The sequence below is a fragment of the Hippocampus zosterae genome, chromosome 17 (genome assembly GCF_025434085.1).
Source record: "Hippocampus zosterae strain Florida chromosome 17, ASM2543408v3, whole genome shotgun sequence".
In the NCBI taxonomy this organism is placed as follows: domain Eukaryota; kingdom Metazoa; phylum Chordata; class Actinopteri; order Syngnathiformes; family Syngnathidae; genus Hippocampus; species Hippocampus zosterae.
The window spans coordinates 1590286-1617149 of NC_067467.1; the positions used below are offsets into that span (position 1 = coordinate 1590286).

The 26864-nt window shown below is 46.8% G+C and overlaps 3 protein-coding genes across 5 annotated transcripts in view; all 3 read left to right on the forward strand.

Annotated features, from left to right (window-relative positions):
- Positions 1–2323: 2323 nt before the first annotated feature.
- On the forward strand, positions 2324–20112 carry bptf (bromodomain PHD finger transcription factor). 3 transcript variants are annotated; one of them, XM_052049929.1, is made up of 31 exons: positions 2324–3052; positions 4040–4853; positions 5074–5294; positions 5406–5594; positions 6058–6207; positions 6534–6695; positions 6821–6906; positions 6989–7332; positions 7516–7647; positions 7755–7884; positions 7973–8108; positions 8232–8486; positions 8565–10044; positions 10185–10309; positions 10580–10708; positions 10894–11044; positions 11216–11339; positions 11458–11716; positions 11965–12095; positions 12183–12240; positions 12340–12575; positions 13117–14152; positions 14250–15613; positions 15690–15772; positions 15845–16070; positions 16433–16947; positions 17030–17206; positions 17294–17486; positions 17892–17976; positions 18062–18248; positions 18595–20112. In XM_052049929.1, the coding sequence occupies exons 1-31, from the start codon at positions 2533–2535 to the stop codon at positions 18608–18610; spliced, it is 9714 nt and encodes a 3237-aa protein (XP_051905889.1). In that variant the 5' UTR covers positions 2324–2532; the 3' UTR covers positions 18611–20112. The 3 variants fall into 3 exon arrangements, with proteins under 3 accessions (XP_051905889.1, XP_051905887.1, XP_051905888.1); XM_052049927.1 differs by having other exon boundaries at positions 19363–20112; XM_052049928.1 differs by having other exon boundaries at positions 6061–6207; positions 19363–20112.
- Positions 20113–20971: 859 nt separating this feature from the next.
- On the forward strand, positions 20972–24998 carry kpna2 (karyopherin alpha 2 (RAG cohort 1, importin alpha 1)). The gene is made up of 11 exons (XM_052049930.1): positions 20972–21097; positions 21321–21440; positions 21532–21672; positions 22268–22356; positions 22549–22817; positions 22906–23000; positions 23187–23450; positions 23898–24131; positions 24227–24409; positions 24507–24656; positions 24732–24998. The coding sequence occupies exons 2-11, from the start codon at positions 21384–21386 to the stop codon at positions 24819–24821; spliced, it is 1572 nt and encodes a 523-aa protein (XP_051905890.1). The 5' UTR covers positions 20972–21097; positions 21321–21383; the 3' UTR covers positions 24822–24998.
- Positions 24999–25634: 636 nt separating this feature from the next.
- smurf2 (SMAD specific E3 ubiquitin protein ligase 2) overlaps positions 25635–26864 on the forward strand; it is a 31218-nt gene continuing 29988 nt past the window's right edge. Inside the window, exon 1 of the mRNA XM_052048151.1 lies at positions 25635–26132. Within this exon, the coding sequence (XP_051904111.1) occupies positions 26081–26132 (52 nt within the window). The 5' untranslated portion in view covers positions 25635–26080. The remainder of the gene's footprint in view (positions 26133–26864) is intronic.

The following is a 26864-nucleotide window of genomic DNA, read 5'->3' on the forward strand; positions in this document are numbered from 1 at the left end:
TGCAAAATGTTGTGTTTCAGAATTTAAAAGGATGAATTTGAATTTGAACTGACTGCGCTTCATATAAGGTCACTGCCAAGCCTTAATGTTAGGGTCCGGTGCCATTTTACATCATTCTTCGGGTCCACGATAGGCCAAGTTTTTTTCAGGCTCTGCTCTCCTATATGCTAAGATGAAGCACCGGTCCAAGAGAGCGGCGCCCCTCCCCCGCCGCCTGTGCCCACAGGCACTTTTGACTGCCAGCTGAATGGGTCAGTGTGACAGCCTCCTGCTAAGTGTCTGTTGAACAAAGCACGGATGACACCCTATGTTTTTAATCTGAGACAGACCACACACACCACTGTACAAACTCTTTTTTTTTGTGTGGTTTTCCTGCAACTTCATTCTTCTCAACCGTCATTTGAGTCTTTTAAACGTACTCGTTACATCAGCAGTCCCCTTTTTACTTATCTCATCTAGGCTCTTTTGTGCTCCTGAAAGATATCAGCCCGCTTCAGTGCTCCCATTCAATTCAACGCACCCGTGACGCATTCACTGACAACTACTGATGTTGCCTTTAATTTCAATAGGTTCTGGTGTTCTCATAGAATACAGTCATTCTTGTTCTAAAATGCGTGAAAAAAAGCCTAATATATACAGTATGTACTGGGATATAAATTTGTATTTGATAAAGTATTCCTCCGTGCACAATAGCTTGACACATTTCATACCAATGGAAAGAAAGGCTGTTTTTTTCCCTCTCGGAAGATGACCCATTTGTCAAGAAGGTGCAAGTTAAACGTACTGCACGCGTGTGGCCTTTAGGCTTTTTGACCATATGTTGTGTCCAGCGGCATGTCATGCCAGCATTTTAAGATGATTGAAGGATTTGCAAGAGATGGGACATCAAAGTTGAGAAGATTATCATCTGCGTTTGAACTCAATGACCCGTTTGCACGAGCCACATCATATGTTTCACCTTTCTCTTTCAGTCCGAACAATGGGATTTTAAACTCAAGGCGCAGGGGCCTTACTCGGCCCCCGCATCACTTCATGTGGCCCACGAATGCAAACAAATCGGGTGAGTTCGGGTTTATTGCAATTCTTTTTTGGGGTTGAGGGGGCAGAAAATCTCTCATGAAATGACAAATTTCCTTCACTTTTGATTGTTATGGATGGACATTGTAGCTCAAGAGAGATGGTCGACTTGAGTTTTTTTCTTTTTCTATGAATACGTTTCCATTTGTGTACCAGAGGTGTGCGGTTTTAAAGTGTGAAGACTGTTATTTGCTGTTGCGGGTCTTGACTGTTCCCTCGGTTTAGCTCCTATTTTTCAGCAGTGGTTAGTGCTGTTAATCATATTGGAGTCAGCACTGAGCTGAAGTTTAAACCTGCCTCCCCATGTAACACATTAAATGAAGAGCCTGGGGAAACAATCAGGTTATGCCACCAACACTCGCGTTTACAAGATTTAGCTACCATGCAAAGGTCAGCAATTTCCATTTTCTTCCCACTGGCGAACAGGTTAATAAAACATGCCGCCTGTTGGGTAATTCACTTGTACAAAATTCAAATGTCACTCTCCTCTTTGATATTTGCAGCCTCTCTGACCTCCTGCAATCTTCCATAAAACTGCAGTTTGATGTCAGTCCAGGCGACTATGGCATTTGCAGCATTTTAATTAGCCCTACAGGTTATTGTTAAACCTCCTTGGGTCCCTTTAAAGGTGCTGTATTGTAGCAAAAATCCTATTATTGTAGTCAAATAAAACGACTGAATGAATGGTCATGCTAATATGATGTGTAAAAAGACAACTGTCCTTGCAGACAAAAAGACATTTTTGAAAATGTGTGTGCAACAACTCTGCTGTTATCATACCAGTGCTTCATTTTCTTTCTCGAGTTTTACATTATTGTACTGCCGCCTGCTGGTAATATATTGTGTGTGTGAAGTACAGTCATTCCATAAGTACAGTACAATACGTGACTGGACAATGTTTTATCAACATTTGATTTTCTGGTAATAAATGTGTCAACAGATCAGTTTTATCTTCTATCTGGGTACATCTGCATTGGTTAAAAAAAACCATTTCATTATTACGAACCGATAATGAATTTATTTATTGAATTATGCGTTTCGTTTATTTTGTCCAACACATTTTGTTGGAGGATATTCTGCGGTTAAGGAAAAAAAGGACTTGAGGTGACATGAACTATTAATGTCAATATTACTTCTGTCGATAAATATGAAAATCCTTTTTTCCTGGGTTGTTGTAACCACTTGCGAGCGAGCGGCTGTACCACGTGACCCGAGTGGTAGGGGCCTGTAGTGTTTGTTGAGCCACAGAGGCAGAAAAGAAAAATGGCGGCTCTCGGCGAACCCGAACGGGACGCCGGGCTAACATTTTGAGCTTTCATACCCGAGGAAACACGGGTTGCGGGCTTGCATGCTCGGCACCAACCGCGACCACTCCGATACTGTGGGGGGACCGCTTTTCGCTCGCTTCCTGCGAACGCAATCACTGGGAATATAAACGATTAGCTTTCGCCTATCATGAGAGGGAAAAGGGGCAGGCCGCCCAAACCGCTAGCAACCGAGGAGCACTCGCCAGCTCCGGCTACTACACGGGGCTTGCGGCCGAGGAGGAATATCAAGCCCCGTTTCCGAGACAGCGGCGAGGAGGACGCGGAGAGTCCCGTTCGGGGAGTAGCCAAGCCGACCAGGAAAAAGAAAGCGGCATCTGTCATCTCGACGCGAGGCAGGGGACGAGGCAGAGGTGGCCGAGGAAGAAGAGGGGCTCGCGGAGGCAGAAGGACCCCTGTCTCCAAAACGGTCGTGTACGACGACCACGAGAGCGACGAGGACGACGACGCTGTCAGTTTGAGATCCGAGGAAGAAGAGCCGGTCGAGGACCCTCAGTCCGACGAGGACGAGGCCCTCAAGGAGGACTCGGACTGCCTTGATGATGTGCTGGACGAGCAGCAGCGGCAGGAGGAGGAGGAGGTGGAAGATGATGCCAGCTACTGTACGGAGAGTAGCTTTCGGAGTCAGAGCACACACGCCAGCACACCGGGTAATTCTACAATAAACGTTTTCATTTTGCGCTAACAGGGGCGACATGGCTCGTAATCACCCTCCCACACTCCGTAGCCCAACAAGGGCTGCACATAGTTTGGTACACCAAAAGCAGTGTGGTTGTTGTTCAAAATGGAGAATGCACAGTGTAAGCAACACAGGCCGCAGTCTGCGCTTCGTTATCGCAGGCAGGTGGATTGTAAAGTTAGATCACGGGAGCTAAACATTGCACGTTCACGTCAAATCACGGACCTTTTGTGACCTAATTGTAAACGCGTGGATCCGGGCTCGGCTATTGTTTTGCCCTCAGCTAAGTGGTAGCTTTGAATGCTAATGTTAGCAAGCAAAATTAGCCCATACAAACAAGTTACTGTCAACCACAGGTGGCGAAAGTACTCACACGTTGTACTTGGCTAAAATATGTTTATTATATTCTTGAAAACAGCTCATTTAAAAAAAATAGGAATGCCAATTCCATCATTGTACTTGGGTCAGAGTAAATACAAACTTCACTCTGAAATGAACTGATATACAAAACCTCAAATGAATTTTTATTGTCAGTTGTATACGATATCAGTTTTGATAATTTGGCAAAACCTACAAAAACTCTTGCACGCATAATAGTTCAAGTATTACTAACTGACACAGCGCTTGTAATGAGGAAAAAAAAACATGGTGTTGCGTATTATTCTGTCCTGATTTTGCTCCTTCCCCGACCAAAAACAAAATTGATTTTGCTTCAAATAAAACGACAGATGCACTCAAGTGCCACCAACCATAACAGCTTCCTGGATATTGCCCAAACACTTTCCAAATACGAATGAATTCATATTTATCAGAAATTGTATTTGAACGGAACAGTCGGTAAGACAAAGACGTATCGACGTATGGTCTATATACAGCTTTGTAATGTTGAACGTGACTTTAAATGTCTGTGTGTTTATGAAAAGAGCATCGTTTGCTGATACCTCTGTGTGTCCTACAGGGAGGAAAAAGGCCCGACCCCGCACCCCCATTTTGGAAGAGAAAAACATCCCCCCTCTTGATCTACCCGCGTCTTCCGAGGATCTCCTGGTGCCTAGCGAAGACCTGCTAAATGCAACCTCCATCTATGAGGTGCTTCGGAACTTCAGCACGGTGCTGCGGCTGTCCCCCTTCCGCTTTGAGGACTTTTGCGCCGCGCTCATCGGCCAGGAACAATGCACTTTAATTGCGGAGACTCACATTTCTCTGCTGAAGGCCATCCTGCATGAAGAGGAAACGTCCAACACTAGCTTTGGGCCCGCTGACCTCAAGGACAGCGTCAATTCCACTCTGTACTTCATCGACGGCATGACGTGGCCCGAGGTGCTACGTGCTTATTGTGAGAGCGACACAGAGTACCACTACGTTCTGCCCGATCAGGAACTGGATGATTATCCTTTTGGTCCCGTTGAAAGTAAAATCAAGGTGCTTCAGTTCCTGGTGAACCAGTTTCTTACCACCAACATTGCCCGTGAAGAGCTGATGTCTGATGGCGTCATGCAATATGACGACCACTGTCGCGTATGTCACCGGCTCGGTGACCTGCTCTGCTGCGAGACCTGCTCTGCGGTTTACCACTTGGAGTGTGTGAAGCCACCACTAAAGGAGGTTCCGGAAGACGAGTGGCAGTGCGAGATCTGTGTGGCACATCAAATACCCGGCGTGACCGACTGTGTGACGGAAGCGCAGAAGAACAGGCCCTACATACGCCAGGAGCCTCTTGGATATGACCGCCACCAGAGGAAATACTGGTTTCTCAGCAGAAGGATTATTGTGTAAGTCAATGCCACTCTGTACCAAAATACACTGGAAGTCAAAAGATTTGACACTTGCTGGTTACGGGTATTTAATGCTACACCGGTGCCTTCGTTTGTTTCTTGACCATGCACGTAACTGAAAACACTGATCTCAAATCATATTATATAACCAATCTATAATGGTTTTCATTTCCATATGCCACCCTGAGTCATCTTCTTGTTGTCACTTCCTTGCCAGTGAAGAGGACGGTGAACACCAGAAGAAAAAGATCTGGTACTACAGCAGCAGATGGCAGTTTCAAGAGCTGCTTGAGTGTCTGGATAAGGACTACTGGGAGATGGACCTTTGGGCCAGTCTGGAGGAGATAAAGGAGGAAGTTCAAACTCACATGGACATCACGGAGGACCTTACCGATAAAGCTCGCGGAAACAATAAAGCCTACCTCACTGCTGTCAACGGTAGGGATTTGATTTGAAGTGTAACCATGCATGTGTGCTCTGCTGAAATAGACATGACATTTGTCCAAATTTTACAATCTAACGGCCATTTGTCTGTCTGTCTTATGACAGAGATGGTCACAGAACGTTTAAAGTGCAGACGGGACGCGCGGACAGCAAACCGGCAAGCAGAGGAAGTGAATACACAAGCGGAAAAAAGTTGCGTGCCGACAGTGGGGGATTCTGCCAAAGTTCCGTCGCAGCTCGGCGATGGAGAGCACAAAGACATCGAGCCCAAGGAGACCGCGGCGGCTATGCCTGGTAAACGAGAACTGAATAACTCTATGCACGGGACTTTTGCAGGGATGTCCCGATCATGCTTTTTTTTTTTAATCACCCGAGTCCGAATCCCAGTCTTTGATTTAAAGTACGGTGTCTGCCGATACCGAGTCCCGATCCGATACTTGGGCAATTTTTCTTGACTACACCGCTACGAAATAAAAATAAATGAATAAGTAAATAAACTGAAATGTCACAGTGTGACATCATCACAGCAAATGTTGATGATTTGGTAGCTTTTTGATCTTTAAATGTTTTGAAAATGAATAAAAGCTTTCTTTCTTTTTCACCGGATCAGTCGAGAACATGTGATTGGCCTCAATTTCCGATCACGTCCTCGGATGGGGACGTCTTTGTTTCCCATGCTGCTACTGACTCATGTGCAATCCATGGCACAAACTCATTGATCTAAAGACACATCCGTGTATTCTTTGACCTGCCACAGCAGCTGTCGTTCCGACCGGCGCCCAAGAGAGCTGCGCGTCTGATTCTAAGTCCAGCTCGGCCCCCCGGGACTCAAGTGAAGTTCCTGATTCAAACATCGACGCCAAGGAGGATGGGGAATCCCCGCCAGCGGCAAAGCAGGAAAGGACAGGTACTCGGTTGCCGTGTGTGGCTGTCCGCCGCCTCTTTCGCCATTCCGAGCGTTTCGTGTAAATGCAGTTGCCCGCTCGCCGTAGCCACACCTTCTACAGCTAACCCGGCTAATCAAAGACGTCGCTTGTCAACTAAGCCTTTCCCAGTTCATCACCTGAGCAACCCTCACTGCTCGTGATCCCATGAAGTATATTGCACACAAAACTTGTCATTATGTGCAGCAGTCTTTTCTTTTGCAAAAGAAGTTCTTCCGTCATACCGATCACAGCGCCGGTATTGCTTGACTTAACCCACGGTTTGCACACTTGTACTTTATTTTCTAAGATGAAGCTAAGCGGAGCAGTGAATCCACGCAAGCACAAGCCCCTGACGAGCATCCTGAAGCAGGGCCGAAGGTCTCAGACAGCAGGAGCCCCGGGAAACCAGAGCAGCCAGACCTGTTTGAAAGGTCCTCTCGGTCATCTTTCACCAGTCAAGATGGGACAGGTCAGTGGTTGTGATTGTTTCAAAACGCACTTATTTTCATTTATGCCACAATTTTGACTAAGTTAAAGGTGGTTTTGTGGTTTGTTATTACACTGGATTAATGTCATCTGCCCTGTGATTGACAGAGGAGTGTCATGTTAATGTGAGGAGCAACAGAGCAACTGGATCGGCGCTGGACTCTGTGAACCAAATTTTGAGGAAAAGCAAAGAGGTGATACAAGTGTCCACTTGGACTGAAATCTTTTAGTGACATTATTTTGCCAACAAGAGCTCCTCCTCTTCCTGTGTTTCAGTCCTCCCCAGATTTCGAGACTTCACATTCCAGCTTTTCCAAAAGCGACTTTGCGTTGAACTTGAACAACTTGTTCAAACTGGGTCAGGAGGGTAAATATCGGGTGTACCATAACCAGTACAGCACCAACGTCCTGGCGCTCAACAAGCATCAGCACCGGGAAGACAACGACAAAAGGCGGCACCTCTCCCACAAGTTCAGCTTGACGGCCGCGTCGGAGTTCAAGTGGAACGGCTCCATCTACGGATCCCGGAGCCTGACTATCACCACCCTGCGTTTCAACATCATCCAGCTGGAGAGCAACATCCCACCGCCATTTATGCACCTGAACTGGGCATCGCACAGGTTAGAACTTTGACCGGGTCAACCAGATTCTTTTTGTACGTTCACTTTGTCATCTAGTTTTTTATTTTATTTTAAACTGACGACCATAAAGTTCAAGCCTTCTGGCTGCCTGTATATGATTCTTTTTTTGACAAGAAATCTGTTTGCGCATCACGAACACATTGTGTTACTCTTTTTCTCTAGAACTAACTGGAACAAAGCAGTGCAAATGTGTAGCAAAGCGAGGGAATTTGCGCTCGCCTTGGCCATCCTGGAGTGTGCCATCAAGCCAGTTGTCATGCTGCCCGTATGGAAAGATTCCCTTGGACACACGAGGTGACCCGCGTGTATAACGACAGGAATCGTATAACGGTTCAAATCGTGCCACGTCATCTACGATTTCGACTTGATAAGATTCTGAACAGAAAGTTCTCCTGTCTCAGGCTACACCGCATGACCTCCATGGAGCGTGAAGAGAAAGAGAAGGTCAAGAAACGGGAGAAAAAGCTGGAGGATGAGGAGTCGCTGCAGCAGGCCACATGGGTGAAGTACAGCGTTAACATCAAACACCAGGTAAAACAAAAAACAACATTGAGCGTGACATTTGCATACCGTTGAACGCATGCTTCATTCTAGTATTTCGCTGTGGCGTTTTGACTAGGTGTGGAAGCAGAAGGGTGAAGAGTACAGAGTGACGGGGTATGGTGGCTGGAGCTGGGTCAGTAAGACCCGCGTACCGCGTTTTGTTCCTAAATTACCAGGAAACACGAATGCAAACTACCGAAAAGAACTGAAAGGTAAGAAATAAAGATTAAATGTTTGGGGGGTACAGGGGGGGAGGGGGGGGTTCTTCCCCTCCAAAATATGTTTGTTAGATGCCAGCACCTAAAATTGCATATCTAATCCTGTCTTCCCAACAGCCAAAATTAGGCAGGAAAATGATGCTGGCACCAACAAAGAGAAAAAGGCAGAGGATGAAATGCAGACGAGTCAAAGTACGGCGGAGGAAAAGCAGCCGGTTTCCATGAGTGTGTCAGCTCCGAGTGCGTCATCTGAACAAGAACAGGCAGCAAAAGAGGAAGCCAAGCCCAAAGACGAGGAGCAAGAAAATGTAGAAGACGACAAAATGGAGATTGAACCCCGTCTGAATTCAGCACCATCAAATGAAGACGGAGGTAATAAAGGCAAAATGCCATTTGTAAATGTCGTTACTCTTCGGAGATCACATCATCTCACTTTCCTCTGCATTCTAGAAAATGTTGAAAACAAAGGCCCGTCACTGCCTGCTGCGCAGCCTGTAAAAACGGAGCCGATCCAGAAAGACGAGCCACCTCAGGACGAGACCCCTGCACCGGAGCCTTCATATGACGTTGTCGATGTCAGCGAAGGATTTCATTTGCGAACGGCTTATAAGCAGAAGGTAAAGCCTTCCAAATTGGATGGACTCTTGGAGCGGCGTGTCAAACAGTTCACTTTGGAGGAGAAGCAGAGACTGGAGCGGTTCAGACAGGCAGCCTTGCTGTCAAAAATGGCTTCCGCGCGGCCCACTTCTGTCATCAAAACTGAAGCTAAACAGCCGTCGGCGGTGAATCCGTGCGTTAAAGTTGAAGAAAAGAAAGGTGACAAGAAGGCGAAAGACCCCGTCGTAAAACAGCTGGACTTCGATCAGGAACCCAATGAGCTCCAAGTCAACTCGGATATCAAATTGGACGGTCACGGACCGCAGACAGAAATCGGTCCCGCGCATGGCAATGGTGGAGGTGCCGCGGCATACAACGAAGTGAACGGAGGATCCACGGGAAGCACTGGGCTCAACGGTAAAAACAATTTCAAATCCGAAGCGATAGAAAGCCAGGAGAAACCTCTGAAACAGGAAGTTGAAGACAACACAAAGAAACGTAGCTACGAGGAAATGGAGCGAGGCAGTCGGCAGACCGATGGGGAGATGGTGGAGGCTGACCAAAGCAAGACCAATGCAGAGCAGCTGAATGGAGAAACTGGGCTCGCTGTTCCTTCACCTTCAAACCTCAGCAATCAAGTCCACGGCGGTAACAAAGAACCTGTCAAACCGCTAATGAATGGAAGTCTCTCCCAAAATGTTGCCTCCTACGACGGTCATTCACCTCCCACAAAGATCCCCAAATTAGAAAACCACGTGGCCGATACAGCAGAGCCGCAAAATGTCGTAAGTAGCGACAAGGATGCGCTCAAAGGTTCAGACGGGGCAGCGCCGGCTCATCTTCAAACTTCAAATAGTAGTGACAACGGCAGTCGTAGAGAAGATGTAAAGACACCCCCGCAAAATGTCTTCGAGTCTCAAAACGCCCCAACCTCTGCGGCAAATAACGCGGTCTCTTCCACTCCGACCTCCGCCAACAAGCCAGTGTCGGCAGTCTCTCCGAGTTCCAAGCCTGCCGGTGCAGATGTTACTTGTCCAAAGGTGGGTTCCACCTCTTCGACGATATGCAAAGAGTACAGCACCAGCGAGAGAGTCACTCTCCTCAAGTTCACCAAATGTAAGAAGGCTCGGTCAGGCACGGCCCTGCCGTCCTATCGCAAATTTGTCACCAAAAGCAGCAAAAAGAGCATTTTTGTCCTGCCCAATGATGACCTGAAGAGGCTCGCGAGGAAAGGAGGCTTCAAAGAGGTTCCCATCTTCAACTACAATGCCAAGCCAGCCTTGGATATATGGCCCTACCCGTCTCCTCGGCCTACGTTTGGAATCACGTGGAGGTTGGCATCACGGCGGCGTCTTTTTCTTCCTCTTTGCGACTTCTTGATATCATCGCGCTTATTCTCTACGGCTATAAATAGAAGTGTATTTTTACAATCGCTTTGAATATGCAGATTCTCCTATTTGTTCCCCTGTCTAGGTACCGTCTTCAGACAATGAGATCGCTGGCGGGAGTCAGCCTGATGCTCAGGTTGCTCTGGGCCTGCCTGAGATGGGATGACATGGCTGTCAAGCCCTCTGTTGCCGTAGGCCTGACGCGCAAAGGTGGGGATTGTCCGGATTGATTTCCTCCCTTTGTGCCGCACCTTTGTTTGCGAACGGCTCGTTTGTTTTGTGTTAGCGTGTGTAATGAGTCTGAATATGAGAGTGACTGGTTGTTAGTCTACACGTGCCCCGCGATTGATCGGCGACAAGTTCAGCCTCTCGCAAAGCCAGCTGGGACAAGCTCCAGCCCACCAGTGCCATACAATGTGGATGGGGTGGATACTGTGCGTTAATAACGTGTGCCGTATTTTATGCCTTCTCCGCCCCCAGAAACCACAGACACAGATATCACCACAACGGAGATCATTAAACGCAGAGACGTGGGGCCTTATGGCATCTACTCAGAATATTGTATCAGGAAGATTATCTGTCCGCTCGGAAGCAGAGACACTCCAAAAGGTAACATTTAGATGATCTAATACAGGTTGGAGAGTCCAAGGCCGCCGAGCGACGCGGCGAAAGAAAAGATTTATTTTTAGGACCACAAACTGTCTGTAGTGTGGCGTGCATCGCTAACGAATATGTTTGCGATTGTCCAGTTGAGTTTGCTTTTAGCCGTGTCGCTTTTCCTTTTGCATCAATAGAAACGCCGACTCCACAAAGGAAAGGCCTACGATCCAGTGCCTTGAGACCCAAGAAACAGGAGTCAGCCAAGCCAACCGGACCGATTGCTGTGGAGACGTGGATTCCTGAAGAGGATCTGGAGCTGTGGGAGATCAGAGCCTTTGCAGAAAAGTGAGCTCGGCCTAAAACTGTTCCAAAAACAAATGCTTTTGGAGCTATGTTTTTTTCCGGATGACATATCCCAACTGCTGTTGTTTTGGAACCGTAATAGGGAACGCAAGTACCTTAGTGGAAAAGCGTTTTATAACTATATCTCCATGACCCTTTTCCTTATGATAACAGAATGGAGAAGGAGAAACTACAAGGAACTGATTCCCCCAAAACAGTCAGCGCCCTGAAGAGTGCGGAGGATGTCAAGACGCATTTGGAGAATCAGCTGAAGCAGACCAGAATGGCTGCCCAGCAGGTGAGAAGACGGCAAAACTCAGCAGTTATCATCTTTTCAATTATCTCAGGAGACCTCTAATCAGATTGGTAGTCAAATAAAAACAAAAGTAAAGATTCCCTTGAACGTCTCATTTTAGAAACGCTTTGAGCAACAAGCTGTATCCACAGCTGCAGTCGCAACCACCCCCACCACCACCACGACAACCTCATCATCCAGCACTTCAAATTGTGTTAGTACCCCCGTGTCCACGGGCCAGAGAACAAGTCAGGTCACATCAGGAACCAAGATGGTCTTGGCCTCCAAATTGGGATCACCAGTCTCCTTGCAGCAAGACAAGAACTTCCACCAGTCTTTTGCCACCTGGGTCAAGCAGGGTCAGACCAGTAGTAATACAGGTAAGCGTTTGTGTGCGACCAATCCCTCTAAAATAAAAACTACAGATAATCTCAGACAATGCCATTTCATCAGAGCTGTGTGGGTTTTTTTTTAAGTGCTTCCATTCCCCCCCTGAGCTCACCAATCGGAACTAGTACGCTATTCATGGGCAGGTCACACTCACTGCTCCAGCACCCCGACCCCTCGTGAGGATAAGCGGATGGGAAAATGGATGGATGGATATTTATATCGGTGTTTCTCGCGACAGATGAGCAGAAATGCAGCAGCATATTCCCGTCCGGCCCACCTGCAAACCTGAGGACGTACAGTACACTCCATCCGACAACCGGCAATATCAATCTCAGAGCCAGCAACTCGGCTTCATCGAGCCATCAGCAGGTATTTTGTCTCTCTGACTCGAAGCTTGTTCAATCTTACCTCAAGCAAGCGACACGGTCCATAGTTTCACTCTTGTTTTTGCTTCAGATGATGAGAGCAGGGAACCAAACGCAACCTGCAGCAAGTCCTAAATTGACTCTACAAGGTATTCTTTCAATTTGGTATTTACATTTTTAACTCAACTTTAGCCGTCAAAGCCCTCATGCCAGAAAAAAATCAAATCCGTTTTTATTTGTTTGTCTAGGCCATTCCCAACAGGTCCAGATGGGCCAAGGCCATGTTGCATCTGCAGCTGTATCTGGTTCTACTCCCGCGCAGACAATTGAAGGTCAGAGAGCCGCAGGTCCCGCGCCGTCACCTTGCGCGACCAGCGCAGCACCCGGGCAGGCTCCCGCGACTCCTTCCCAAGCCAGCCGACCACAGCAGGGTCAAGTCAAACTCACTATGGCGCAGCTCATGCAGTTAACGCAGAGTGCTCAGGTGAGGGGCCCGTTTAAAACTCGGAAAGTCCTACCGTGCAACCTTTGTTCGGGAAGGTCCCTGCTCATGAACCAATCGATTTGCTAACAAGATTTTTTTTGTGCACTTGACTCGCAGTCACGACGGTATCCATATGGAACACTTGATTTGTTGCACTTTCTTTAGCACGGCGTAAAAATGGTTAGCGCCGCTTGTCACATATTTTGCAGGGTGTTCTCTTTGTATTTTAAATTAGTCCTGAGTGCTAATAGGAACTTTAAAACGGTTCATCAGGACAAAGAGGAGAAAATGGGGTTCTTGTATTTCTTTCTTTATTTGAAACTAAATCCATAACAAGGTCAACATAACGTTGTTTCCGTTTCTAAATGTTTAAAAACAGTGTTAGAACGAATTCATTTTTGTAACACAGACGTTCCACTGTACTCTACTTTGGTTTTCCCAAGATTTTGTAAACCTCGTCCCACGTCTTAAAGATTCGGAGGATGTGTCACGTTTGACTTTTTATTTGTTTGCTCAATTGAAATTCCATGCACCACTTCAGGGGGGGAATCCTGGTCTGACGGTGGTGATCCAGGGTCAAGGCCAGACGGAGGGCCAGCTGCAAATTGTCCCACAGGGCGTCACCGTCATCCCTTCCCCCGGTCAGCAGCTGATGCAGGCGGCGATGCCCAATGGCCAAGTCCATCGCTTCCTCTTCACTCCCATGCCGGTGTCTTCATCGATTTCAACGTCAACGCTCGCCGCCGCTGTTCCCGCAAAGCCCGCTGCATTACCGAGTCCGCCAACCCAAATATCGAGGTCCAACGTCCAGACTACGCCTTCAGCCTTGGCCCAGACCCAAATGGCAGCCCCTATTCCTGCTCCAACGCAACCAATTTCACCTCTTTCTTCGCAACCCGGATCAGATTTGGGTTCTACCCCAACCTCCGTCCCCATACATCCTCAAGTGACAGCCTCAATTCCTACAACGCTTCACGTTACTCCGCAGGTTCCAGTAGAAGCCCGCATTTCAGCACCATCATCCCAATTCTCTCCCATAGCAGCCCAAGCGTTGCCACAAACGCTAGTTTCATCCTCTGCCCCAGTACAAACCGAAGTGGCAAAATCTGTGCCTGCCCCGCAACATAATGGAGGGCAAACTATGATTCCACCCCAACTATTAGACCAGAATCCAACAGTAATGACCGTGGCTGTCGCGGGACAAGTTACAACCCAATCCCAGATCTCGGCACAAACTTCGCCCGCTTCCTCAGCTCCGCTCCAGATGCACGTTACAGTCCCCGCCCCTGCTTTTGTCCCTCTCTCGGGCAATTCTGCTGTCCAGTATGCAAACGTTACCCAAATGCAGTGCATTTCTGCATCTCTCCCCTCACCCGTCCAACCCCAAGTACCAACCTGCGCCCTCCCTGCCGCCTCTGGTCCAGTCATCGCCGTGGTATCCAATGAAATCGGTGTCCTGTCCCCCGCTAAAGCACTAACCCAAATTCAAACTCTAGCGCCTCGCCCTCTTCATGCTGCTGCGGGACACGCTGTGGTCACGCCAGTCACGGCCACGTGTACAACACCCTCCGTGCCAGGTAAGAAGCCGAGAACGGCGTGGCAGCACAGTCAGCATTGTGTGATGAAATATTTTGTACATTCATTTGTTCATCTCTTTTCCCGTGCCCGTTGTAGCGCTAATAGAGCAGAGGGCTGCTCAGCCCCAGGTATGGAAACAGGCTTCATGCGAAGGCCAGCTTCCAGTCCATTCTGTTCAACAGGCAACCATTCCCAGTCCCCCCGCCCTCACCGCAGTTCCTGCCTGTACCCTGGCGTCGCGTTCCATACCCGTTTCCTCACTGCCCCAGGCGTCTCTCTCCTTGAAAACTCAAGTCCAACACCCTGCAGTCGTGTCTGTTCAGCAGGTGTCTCAAATTCCTCTCTCAGCTGTGCAGCTTCAAATGAAGGCCTTACCCGTTTCCTCTGTAGTGACAACGGTTAGACAGCCCCAAGCCTTCAGTCCACTGCAGTCCTGCCCTCAAAACCAAATCTGTGCACAAATTCAGGTCCAGCCTTGCGGCCAAGTCCAAAAAATACAACACCTCCAGTCGCCGCCTCACTTCCAGGCGCAAGCGCAAATCCACCCTCAGATCAGAGTTCAGTTTCAGCCCCAAACTCAGCCGGCGTCCCAACCCCAAGTACAACACCTCCCTCAAATTCAACCCCAGGTGCAGTTTCAATCTCCAAAGCCAACCTTGCCCCAGGTTCAAGTTCAACACCAACACCAGTACCAGTCACAGGCGCAAAGTGCGCTCCAAACACAAGTGCACACCCAACCGCAGACTCAGCAGCAGCCTCAGGCGCCACTACAAGCCCAGTTGCATCCACAGGTTCAGGTTCATTTCCAGCAGCAGAACCAGATTCACCCTCTGCCTCATGCGTCACAGCAACCTCAAGTTCAAAGTCTCTCACCAATGACAAGTCCAATTCCAACCCAAACTCAATTCAAAGCGCAGTCGCCCACCCAGGTTCCAGTACAGACTCAACCCCAAGTGCAAGCGCAGGTTCAAGTCCAGTTCCAAACCCCGAAGCAAACCCACATTCAAGCTCAGCCTCAACTTCACGTCCAGCCTTCGATTCGACATCAGCTCATCACTGTTCCGGGGCTTCAACAACCGGTCCAACTGTTGTCAGCTCTTCCACCTCACGTTGCGGCCCAGATCCAGGCTCAGATCCAAGCACAGGCGCAGCAGCAAGGCGGGACGGTTCCCCAGCAGATCAAACTGCAACTGCCTATCCAGATCCAGCAGGCTCACCAAATCCAGAACGTGGTGACGATACAGGCCCCGACAAACCTGCAGGATCAACTTCAGAGGATGCAGCAACCCAGAGACCAGCAACAACCGCAACCGCAACAGCAGCAGCAGCAGCAGCAGCAGCAACACGCTCAGCAACATCAGCATCTGCCACCAAAGAAGAAGAAACAGCAAGAGAATAAAAGGGAGCATAAGGATCATAATCAGTCGTCCGTGAGCCCGGGAGACGGTGTTCATAAACAGGTGGGATTATCAAACAACGACCTTGGTCTGTTGCCGCGCATTTCGGCTCTGAAATCACGTTTCTGCTTGCTGCCAGGTGGGAGCGAAGCACAGCATTTCGGCGGAACAGCTCAAACAGAGGAAAACCCAAGCCGCCGCTGAGCGGGAGGAAAACCAGAGGTTTGGAGACTTTGCGCCTTTTTGCTGTACCAAAGCGTACCGAAATAATTTCCTTGCGTCCACTTTCTCCAGAATGATTGTGTGCAACCAGGTGATGAAGTATATTCTCGATAAGATTGAGAAGGACGAGAAGCAGGCAGCTAAGAAGAGAAAGAAGGACGAGGTGGTTGAGCAGAAACGCTCCAAGCAGAATGCCACCAAGTTGACGGCGTTGTTGTACAAGCATAAAGAACACCTGAAGGCAGAGATTCTAAAAAAGAGGGCTCTGCTGGACAAGGACCTTCAGTTGCAAGTGCAGGTTGGGCACGCATTTAACTTGATCCGAAGCACACTTTATGGATTGAAAGTTAAAAGGACACCGACGGGAATCGCTAATCATCACATTTTTCTATCGTGCATAGAAAATAATACCCTCACTTCAATTGCATCTTCTATTGGTTTGATGTAAAAATATATTTAAAAATAATGTATTTATTTTTTTAAATATATTTAAAAAATTAATATGGTCACTACTTTGTGGATTAAGTCTATTGTGAAGCGGTCCGGAATGGAACCCGCAACAAAAAAAAGGAGAGATTTCTGTACTCTGTTTGTCCGGGAGATTTCCCCTTACCCAACGTATCATGACGTGTTTTTTTTTTTCCCCCTCATTGCCCTCAGGAGGAGCTGAGGCGGGACATCGCCAGGCTCCAGAAAGAAAAGGAGAAAGCCCGAGCTGCCATCGCCCAGGCTGCGGCAGCGGCAGTCAAATCATCTTCCGTCTCCTCCCACTCCTCCCATTCTTCTCAACCCTCTCACTCGACGCACTCCTCTCACAGCAACCGCACCGCCGGACCGCCGTCCTCGACACATAAACGTAAGCGTGAAGAGGAGCGAGACAAGGACCGCAACAGGGACAAGGAGCGGCATCACGACAAGAAACGCGAGCGAGAACGGGACAAAGACCGGGATCGCTACAAAGACCGAGAGCGCGATCGAGAAAAGGAGAGGATGAGAGCGCATGAGCATCATCGACCTCAGGACAGGGAGAAGGGCAGAGAAAGGGACCGAGACAAGGAGAGGGATCCCTTCTCGTTCAAACACAAGAAGAAGAAGAAGCTCTCGTCTACCTCAAAGGATCACAAGAAGGACAATAAACTCTACTGTATCTGCAAAACGCCCTACGACGAGTCCAAGTAAACGTGGGCGTCAGGCCGTGCCAACAGCTGAGCGCTTTGCGTGATTTCATACCGAGACACGTTTTGTCTTTGCTCTCAGGTTCTACATTGGCTGTGACCTGTGCTCCAACTGGTTCCATGGCGCATGCGTGGGCATCACCGAGAAGGAAGCCAAAAAGTTAGAGGACTTTGTGTGTAATGATTGTAAACGAGGCCACGAAGGAGGAAGCAAGGAGGAGCTCTACTGCATCTGTCGGACGCCATATGACGAATCACAGTACGGCCTCTTGCGCACGGTGCCCATGGACTAGCAATGAACAAGTCCTGATTTTTTTTTCTCCCCCGCCCCCCTCCCCCCTTTCAGGTTTTACATCGGCTGTGACCGCTGCCAGAACTGGTACCACGGGCGCTGTGTGGGCATCCTACAGAGCGAGGCCAATCACATCGACGTGTACGTTTGCCCACAGTGTCAGTCGACGCAAGATGCCATGACTGTCCTCACGCCACTTACTGACAAAGACTATGAGGGCTTGAAACGGATTTTACGCTCCTTACAGGTATGCAGGCTACTCTGGACAGCATTTGTTGAGTACAAATAACAATAATAATAATAATAATAATATGACATGTCTCCTTTAGAAGTTGCACTCACATCTACATCACCAAATTAAATCAGCACATTGTGGCGAACCTTCACATGTTCACTTTTTTCTCCACCCGATTATATACTCCATAATTTGCTGAAAAACTAACCTATTTGCCGTTTTTGTGCTCAGGCCAAAGTCATCTGTAATATAAAAGGGATTGGATCGGAGAGGCGAATATTAATGCATTAGTTCGATCTCATCCTTATGTAGATCGAGGGAATGTAGTGAAATTTTAATCTCAAAACACATTTACATTTAGGGCCACGTGCTGGATGGTTTTCAAATCAACTTTGTACGATATTCCTGTTGTAACAGTCTCACAAGATGGCGTGGCCTTTCCTTGAACCGGTGGATCCGCATGATGCACCTGATTATTACCGCGTCATCAAGGAACCGATGGGTAAGCGTTCGTGCGCGCGTCTGGCCTCCGATTTGCCACCGTTAACCGTGTCCAGCGATACCGATACAATCATTCTCCCTTGCAGACTTTTCCACAATGGAAAGCCGTTTACAAAAGCGCCATTACCACAAAGTCACAGAGTTTGTGGCCGACGTGACCAAAATATTTGACAACTGCCGCTACTACAACCCCAATGACACGCCCTTCTTTCAGTGTGCGGAGGTGCTTGAAGGCTTCTTTGTACAGAAGCTCAAATGTTTCAAAACTGGCAGGTAAGCTTAGCTGCGCCCCGGATGTTGTTTTTGCTGCACCGTAGTTGTTTGCTTGCTGTAATAGCTCGGTCTCACTGTGTGGTTTCTTCTCCTGTATTGCATCAGTTTCAGTCATGTTTTTCCCACCCCCAAATGTTTGTACTATTTATTCCCTTGCATGAATTCATAGTAGGCGATTCCCCCCAAGCTGTGTTTAGCTCGAGCATAGAACTAACTGGGCTAACAATAAAGTCAACACATGATATGCATGATGTGCTTGTTTACAACATCCGCCATGTCTGGGTTTTTTTTTTACCTTTGCTGCATGCCTTTGATTTATGCCATCCCATTTTCTTCTGTCTTGCAGATTGTCAGATTCTTAAATGGGCCAGTCTAGCTGGAGTCTGGACTGGATGCTTGTCTCTCTAATAATTATGGCAAGAGTGTTCAGTAATCACCATAAAGTGGCAGCCATGTTGACTTTACGCCATCAGTTCAATGATGGCAATACGTTTTGTCCAATCCGCATTAAGTTATTAGTCTTAACCAACAAGCGGTCGCGGTAGTTTGCATCTTTGTGGGGGATTTTAGCACAATTTGTGTTTATTCCCGATGTACTGTACATCTTGGTTAAATTTGATTGGGTCTGAGTCAAAGTTGTTAGCTGTTAAAGTATACAAAGCTGTATATTTTATTGCAGAGATATTTATGAGAGGGTATCGCTTGGCTCCGCCTCTTTGGTTTGATCAGTGTTTAAGGTTAATGTAAATATTTTTATTATGTACAGCGGTTGTAATATAAAGTGATGTTTTTTAAACAAATGTTTAGGAGAGTACATGTGAGCAATATATATCGTCATTCTGTGTCCCCCCCCCCCCCCCCCGCCCCCCTCACGTTCCAAAAATAATGATGCCGTCAGCAAAATTGTCATCAAAGAAAAAGGCATTCCCAGTACATAACATCCGACATGGCTGTAGGATCATCTTCCAGGGAGGCCTTTTTGCATTCACTGTGTGTGTGTGTGCACGCGCGCACATGATCATTGTCCACGTTTTTATTACTGAGAACATGTGAAGGCCTCTCAACTTCGCCCTCTCTGAATAATTTTTTTGGATATCTTATCTCCACGTTGTAGGTCTCATAACAACAAGCTACAGTCATCATCCTCTTAGAGCGCGTGGCACATTGATGAAACGCCGAAAAACAAAATGCACTTGCCAAGACGTTTGGCTTTTCTCGACTGTCCCTCTGTGACACGCGTCCTGTGTCGGAGATGTGCTCTTTTTTGCGCGCAAGCAAGCACTGCTGCTTTCAGAGTTGGTCAGGTTCACCATTTCAGCTTCAAGGGACCTTTTTTTATTTTTAGTACCTGTCTTCATAAACGGAACTGTATGGACGAGTTGGCATTTCACAAGAAACTTTACCTCGGAGAAAAGACTCTCAAGGAGCTCTCATGTTTCCATGTACTTTATTTTGGGGTCTCATCTGTTTGACTCTTTTTCTTTGTTCTTGTTAAATTCCCTCTGGCCATCTAAGTGGTCAACTTGTTCATTGAGAAGTAGGAGATGGAATATAATGGCTGAGTTTTACTGAGCATACTAAAATATTTTGTGTCTACTTCCATTTTGTACTATTTCCATTGTTCGGCCTGAGGTGGCATGAGAAGACGGTCCAGTACCAAATGACTGGACAACAGTAGATGCTTGTTCGGCTCCTTACCTTGCTCTGCAAAAGTGAATGACTTGAGAATGATGAATCTGTGTATTTGAAGGTTCCTGTTCTGTTTGTAAAAAAAAAAACGGTCAGATTTTGACTTAATTTTTTTTTTGTATTACAGCCGAAGAAATATGGATGTATATGAAAGTTAATAAAAGGCAGAAATGTTGTCCCGTCCCTATTTTGACAATAACTACAATTGTCAATAATGTGGAGATGAGGCAGTGGTGGGTGAAGCAAGTCTTGTGTCATTTAGCACACTGAGTATTATATATTCTTAATTCCTTCCTTAAAATTAATTAGTTCATATACTTGTAACATTTTTATTTGAGCACATTTATTTTAATAAAAAGTAAGACACGTGGAAATTGTTACATTAATTGTAAATAAACACAAATTTACTTTGTAATCTAACCTTTAGAAGACGTGGAAACTGCTCGTTTTAAAATGGTCACAAAACTTTAGAATAAAGAAGGTATTTGGCATATACTGTGCTACCTTCCCACGCACCACTAAGTCCAGTCGTTGTACAAAAAAAAATCACAGCATATCAAAAATATATATCGATTCTCTACACCCACCACCACCCTCCCCTTCAAACACGTATAACAAATTGAAGAATCTAAATCTGAAAGTGACATTTTTTTCAACCTCTGCTGCCGAGTGTTGAAAGGATATGAATACATTTTCTGGAAGCAGAAAACATGCCACTTCTTGGATCTCCCATCGGATGTGACCTAAAGAGTACGCTAATATGCTACAGACCACCATCAATAAATTCTGTGAACGCTTCCTCCTAAAATTAGTGAATTAGCAACAGTGCATGACAAATACAACGCAATCAATGTGATTCGTCCCGCGACCCTCGGGAGGATAAAGCGGTTAACATAATGGATGTGAATCGTGGCTTTCATAAATGTATGGACGTGGCCACATGCACGAAAGACAGCTCATGGATGGCCACGTTCATAATCTCGCGATAAAACGGAGTTGACACCACTTCCGGTGCGCTGAGTGTTTCTTTTCAAACAGTCCAATGACCGTAGGCGACTGAATGCTTGTGCTCAAACGGTCCAATCAGAACACTTTGATTCGGGAATTTAAAGGTCTGTGCGTCATATTCCACACAGTTTGAACTGTTTCCCAAGCAATAGGTAAGATGGTTCTCGATTCTCCTGACGTTTTAATAATTAATATTTTATTTTAGCGTATTTTTACCTCAGTGGTTGACATTTCGCATTATAACATGTTCACTGCTGCGACAGTTATTGTTTAATCGGTTAAATATTAATGCTTAATACGTATCCTGTCGTCATGCTAAAGTGTCACGAGGCGTCGCGAAATCGAAGCTAGTTAACCTTAATCCTTGTACGGCAGGAAATCCTCTTCGCAAATCAACGTTTTCCTCACTGCTGCCAAGCTTTGTTGAAATTGTCTAAAATGTCCGAGAACGTCACCCGTCTCAACAAGTTCAAGAACAAAGGCAAGGATGCTAATGTAAGTGAGCGTGTTTAAAGTGAAGTTGAGTGCTTGGCTTGCTCGATGGCGCAATGGAGACCATTTTTATTTGTGTATGACACGCACACAGGAGCTTAGACGCAGGAGAGTGGAGGTGAACGTCGAGCTACGAAAGGCCAAGAAAGATGATCAGATGTTCAAAAGAAGGAACGTGGCTGCCTTTCCCGAGGAGGCCACATCTCCACTTCAAGAGAAAAGTCAGAACGGTCAGGTAAGGAAATTGTTGTCTTTTTCTGACGTGCGCCCCTTTTTCAACGTATAGTACAGAACAATGTACTGGCCTAACGTCGTTATTGCTACGTTTTAACAACCGCAGATCGTCATGTACGATTGATAAAAAACGGAGTTGAATTTTTATTACTGATTCGATCTTAGTCTTGTTCTTTAGAAACCTCAAGATGGGTAGGCAACGCAATTTTTGACGTATTTTATGTAAAGGGCTTTTTTACCATGTCACCTTGGCATTTTTGTCTACTGTGGGGATTTCTAACTGATCAAGTAATTCAGTTCCACTTAAATGGTTAAAAAATGTAATAGAAATACTTTGTCTTTGTCCATCTACCATTGGCATATAGTGACGGACGGTTACCTGTTGTGAATCATACTGAAGTCAACTGCATTTATAGACCAAATAAACCGTGACAAAAAACCACAATTATTTTTACTTACTGTATTTAAATTTTAAAGATACATGATATGTCTTGGATACTTGGGTGGCTCTGTGAGAATTCTATTTTTAAGGCGTTTTGAGGAAAACACTAATATTGTCCTGTATGTTATGTCTATATATATCTTTGTCAATGAAGACCTCTAGCCAATGGACAGTTGCAGAAATTCTCCGTGGAGTCAACAGTGATAACGTGGAGTCACAGCTGCAGGCGACACAGGCAGCAAGGCAAGTTTAAGTTTTTAATTTGTTTAGCTTGGTGGTTGGCATGCCGACCTGTCTGACTTAAAATTCTTATATTCAAGGTGAAACTCCTGGCTCTGGTGGAGCTTGCGTTATATACGCTGAAGAAAATGGATGGAAGTTGGAATCAAATCCATTGCCTCTAGTCTCATCGCTTTTTGTGTATTCTGAATGCAGGAAACTGCTGTCCCGGGAGAGGCACCCCCCCATTGACCAGATCATCAGTGTTGGTCTAATCCCCAAATTTGTGGCCTTCTTGGGACTATCCGACTGTCCTCCCATCCAGTTTGAAGCATCTTGGGCATTGACCAACATTGCCTCTGGGACGTCTAACCAGACGGCTGCCGTGGTCCAGGGCGGGGCCATTCCTGCTTTCGTTAGGTTGGTCACGTCCCCCCACCAGCACATCAGTGAGCAAGCTGTCTGGGCTCTTGGAAACATTGCTGGTAAGTATCACCTTATTTGTCAATATGATGAGCAGGCACCGATTGAATTGGTGGTCCAGCGTGATCATATTCTTATTCCGTTGTTGAGGTGACGGATCGGCTCTGAGGGACAAGGTGATCAAGCATGGAGCTGTAGCTGCCCTGCTCAATCTGCTCTCAGTGCCTGACCTCTCTGGATTAAGTGTAAGTACCTGCTTTCAAATGCGCATGTTAAGGTTACTTGAATTTTCAAACGGGTTTCCAAAATGCTGACAATACACTGAAATGAATCATTTCAGTCTCGTGTTGGACTTTAGTATTTCTTTTGTAGCCACTAGGGGGCAACCCAACTTAAAATGAAGTATGATGAAATGTATTTATTTTTCTCAGCCTGGTTACCTGAGAAATGTGACCTGGACAGTGTCCAACCTGTGCCGCAACAAGAACCCTTCACCTCCCATAAGTGCCATCGAGCAGCTCTTACCTGCTCTCATACGCCTCCTTCACCATGACGACAAAGAGGTGTTGGCCGACGCCTGTTGGGGGGTTTCGTACCTGACTGACGGTTCTAATGATCGCATCGACGTGGTGGTGCGGGCGGGCCTGGTGCCTCGCCTGGTTCAACTGCTTAGCAGTACAGAACTGCCTGTGGTGGTAAGTCGTGCACCTCGCAGAGTTTCATGTAAAACGGCGATCCCCAACCAATTTTTTTATTTTTGTTTTTTTAATTGCCTCATTTGTAAACTTGTTGCCACATACAGTTTGATGAAACTTGGGCGTGGTACTTTTGGATCGCGATGTAGCTATAAAGTTGCATTTTAAGGAACTGCTAATAAGCACCTTTTCTTTGAAGTTGCTGGCTTTGGACTTTCCCTCTCCTTTCCAAAGTGGCTCTCCGAAGGACCCCCCCCCCCTTTTTTTATTTTTAAACTATTGTTACTTGACTGAGATGAGACTGTGCTCAGTGAAACGCAGTCATCCTGAAATGTCCCTTTTTATCAGAATTATTTTTTTTCTATCGATCTTTCGGTGATGGTTGGGGACCGCTGCCGTAAACGACTCTGAAAGGGTTTTACAGTGACCCATTTGTGTTCCCTCCAGACCCCCTCCCTGCGTGCCATCGGTAACATCGTGACTGGCACAGATGAGCAGACTCAGGCAGTGCTCGACGCCGGGGCCCTGGGCATGTTCGCCGCATTACTATGCCACAACAAGGCCAACATTCAAAAGGAGGCCGCTTGGACTTTGTCCAACATCACGGCGGGAAAAGACACCCAGATTCAGGAAGTCATCAACGCTGGCCTTATTCCACATTTGGTCAATGTCCTTGTGAGGGTATGCCATAGCTTGTCTGTTCTCTCCTTTTCAATGATCTGCCCCCGGATGTGCCCTTTCATGCTCTCGTGGGGTTTCCCGGCTCTTTTCGACAGGGCGACTACAAAACCCAGAAGGAGGCTGTATGGGCTGTGACAAACTTCACCAGCGGGGGCACCGTGGAGCAAGTTGTGTTCCTGGTGCAGTGCAACGTGTTGGAGCCGCTTCTCAATCTTCTGTCGTCGAAGGACAGCAAAACTGTTCTTGTCATCTTGGATGCCATCACGAATATATTTTTGGTTAGTGCAATACATTCGGTCGTTTTTTTTAAAAATGACCATTGCTTGACCTTAGAAGGGAATCACTGAGGTTGTAACTTATTCCCGTTCCTTGTAGGCTGGTGACAAAATTGACGAGTCGCACAAGTTGGCACTGATGATTGAAGAATGTGGTGGGCTGGATCGCATTGAATCTCTACAGTCTCATGAGAATGAGATGGTCTATAAAGCGGCTCTCAACCTAATTGAGAAGTATTTCTCTGAAGAGGTAATTGCCTTTAAAAAAAAAGTCCTCCTCCTTCTCTTGAGTATTGTGACATTTTTGCCTTATTTGTATTTCTAGGATGAAGAGTTGCAGTGCGTTGCCCCAGAAGCAACGGCTGATGGTTATGAATTCCAAATTGGTGAAAACCAGAGCACTTTCAATTTCTAACTGGACTGAATCTTCACTGCTACGCTTTGTCCTTGTTCCTGTCAATGTGCTCTTCTGTGGCCTGTTGTATGGAGTGTACATACTGTTTTAAACACTTGATGAACCACTCATGTAAATAAAGCTGATGGATGTTGTGTGGGGGATTTTTTTCCCCCCCCAAACTTCTATTAAGACTTGGATGAATAACTTACTGAGTGTCTGCCTGCACTTTGGGAACTCCTTTTTCAAATTTAACAAAATATGCCCCCAGTGCATAGACAACAGCTCATGCACAAAATAAATTTGTCATTGAAGGGGTTCCAGGTTGCTGGATGATTTGGAGAGATTGTGCAAAGAGGACTGGTTGAAGATCCCTCTTTTTGTATTCTCCCCTCGTGTGAAACGGAAGGGATGTCAATATTTAGTGTTAGTTTGATACAAAATGATTGTGCGAAAGCAAATCCCTCCCCACCTTTCACACACACTGAATAAATGCACTTCAATGTTGCATACAATCTTAAAGGCCCTACATTATTTCGACAAAAATGAATTTATTAGATGCTTCAGAACACCTCTTCGACAGGGGTTGATTATGGAGGCCGGTGTAGCAAGGTTGCCGAGAACACGTGCATGGCACCTCACATCTTTCCCCTTACTCGTTCAAACGCTAGTGTTCGTAATGACAATTGATAAAAATCCAACCACGCATCCCCAAATGTAACGCTTGCTCAACAGAGCAGGGGGGCGTGGGGGTTACGTGTGCTCTTAAAGGGACAGTAAATCGGGAATCTCCGACATTGAGGACACGCTCAAGGGGGGGGGGGGGGGGGGGGGTTGTGTGTGCGCTCGAGAGGGAGAGAGAAAAAAGAGAGTAGGTTGGAGGTGTTGTGCCACATGTGAGGGGAAATGTTTGGAGCGGTGTTGTCACTGGTCAGTTCCCCGCAGCCCAGGAAGAGGCAGAGGCAGGGGCAGCCTCCTCAATTGGGCTACACGCCGGAGGACTCCTCACTTCTAGTCCCCGCCAGAGGAGACGACGGCTCCCAAGATGTAACGCCGCCTTAAGAAGAACTCGTCTTTAAACATTATACACCATTCACGATTTTTTTTAAATAGTTTTGTTTGAGATTATTTTTTTGCGATGGCAGTTCTGTGCACATCCGGGCCACAATGCCTTGACTCCATTATCGTCTAAAACTGGCGGAGAGACTGCTAAATCTTGTTCTTTCCCCCCCACCTAACGACTCCTTTTGTACGCGCCGTGAGGCTGAAACAAAGAGGTGATGTCTAACCAAGGAGTTCGGCGGAATGGACCCGTGAAGCTACGATTAACAGGTATGTGGCGATGTTGTTATAAGCTCCCCCTCAAGTAATGCTTCTATTCCGTCGTACACCAGCTAGGAGGGCTTAGTGTATTTCCTGGATCCGAGGAACCGTCCCCATGGGCCACGGAGTTGGCTCATCGCCGCTTCACTCTTCCGTCGTTACCACGGCTGCCCCTTTTGAGAGCTGCAATGCATTTTAAACTACGCGAATTCCCCCCCGCTACTCTGACATTCGCGCACCCGCTTCGTTCGTCGCTACATTTTGTTGAAAGTGTTGATAATTGTTGGTGGAAATTGCGATTGTCGCCACTTAACCCGCTGTAAATCGGGTCCTGCCCGAGCAGGGGCAGAAGTAGCCGGCTGTGATTGTGTTGTCACTCTATTAAGTAAGTCGTTATTTGGTGAGCCGTACATATGTCACAGTATACGTTTTGAATTAACACATCGACTTGTCGCATTCTCCAGTGCAGCCAGGCCAGCCGACTATCACACTGCGGTGCTGTCAGACGAGCTCATTTCAAGTTGACTAGCCGGCGTTAGCTCGCTAGTTAGCCCGCCGCCGACTTTGCAGGAAAGAAGTCTTTACAAGTTTACGTGACATTTCAACCATTGGTTCTATTTTGCCCCTCGGGGCCTGCTTTTCCCTAAATATTCGAATACAGCATATAGAAATTAAGATTAGGAATGATAAGGACAATGAATTATTCAGAAATAGTCTTGGAAATCAACAAAACGACCCTAT